This window comes from Onychostruthus taczanowskii, unplaced genomic scaffold (genome assembly GCF_017590055.1).
Source record: "Onychostruthus taczanowskii isolate IOZ18803 unplaced genomic scaffold, ASM1759005v1 scaffold543, whole genome shotgun sequence".
NCBI classification, from domain to species: Eukaryota; Metazoa; Chordata; class Aves; order Passeriformes; family Passeridae; genus Onychostruthus; species Onychostruthus taczanowskii.
This window is the reverse complement of record NW_024503047.1, coordinates 6,349-7,235: the sequence shown is the minus strand read 5'-3', so window position 1 is coordinate 7,235 and position 887 is coordinate 6,349. Positions and strand designations below refer to the sequence as shown.

The following is an 887-nucleotide window of genomic DNA, read 5'->3' as shown; positions in this document are numbered from 1 at the left end:
TGCTCTTCGCCCTCTTCTACGGCCTCCTCATGGCGTTGCTCGTGGCAGCGCACCGCGCGCTCTTCGGCTGCTGAGGGACCCCCCAAAACCATGGGGAGCCCCCCCAAAACCATGGGGAGCCCCCCCAGACCATGGGGAACCCCCCCAGAACCCGGGGGAGCCCCCCCGAACCCGGGGGGGGGTCCCCGCCTTCGCACCTTTCCTTGCCCCCCTTCTTTTCTTGTGCCTTAACGCTGGGGAAACTGAGGCAGGGAAGGGGGAGGGGCTGAACCCCTTGTGGCCCCCCCCTTAATTATTGGTATTGTAATTAATTATGATGAGTTATTATGAGTTTTATTATTATAACGAGTTTCGGTATTATAATGAGTTGTTACACGGGACTGTGAGCGTAATAAGTTAATTATTGCAGTTAATTATGGTGAAAGAACACTAAGATGCGGATGACCAAAATTTATTGTAATTAATTATTATTAAAATTATTATATTTAACTACGATAGGGTTGTTACTCCCGTTATTATAATGTTTCTGAGTGTGGATGTCCCCCTCAAAATCACACTTGGTACATCCCGGTCCCTTTGTGACGCTCCGGTCACCGGCCGGGACCAAACCCTGGGGCGGGGGGGTTCAGTCCCGCCCCTCTCCTGCTGCCACCGCTCAGCTTTTTGTTTTTGTCCGTTTTCGCCCTTTCTGTGCCCAAAAGGGGACGCCCCCCCCCCCACCCCAGCTGTGCTGCGCTGCCCCGTGTCCCCCCCCCTCCCCAAAGCCGCTAACTCCGCCCTTCCCCGGCAGGTGCTGCAGGAGCCGAGCCCGGCCCGGACCCCGCGGGGGGGGCTGGGGGCGCCCGTCCCCCCCCCGGGGCCCCGCTACTTCCCCCCCCCCCCCCCCC

The 887-nt window shown here is 58.3% G+C and overlaps 1 protein-coding gene across 1 annotated transcript in view; it reads left to right on the top strand.

Moving 5' to 3' along the window:
- Positions 1 to 495, top strand: part of LOC121342576 (leucine-rich repeat and calponin homology domain-containing protein 4-like) — a 3,819-nt gene extending 3,324 nt beyond the window's left edge. Inside the window, exon 11 of the mRNA XM_041417099.1 lies at positions 4 to 495. Coding sequence (XP_041273033.1) covers positions 4 to 74 — 71 coding nt within the window. The 3' untranslated portion in view covers positions 75 to 495. The remainder of the gene's footprint in view (positions 1 to 3) is intronic.
- The last annotated feature ends 392 nt before the right edge of the window (positions 496 to 887 follow it).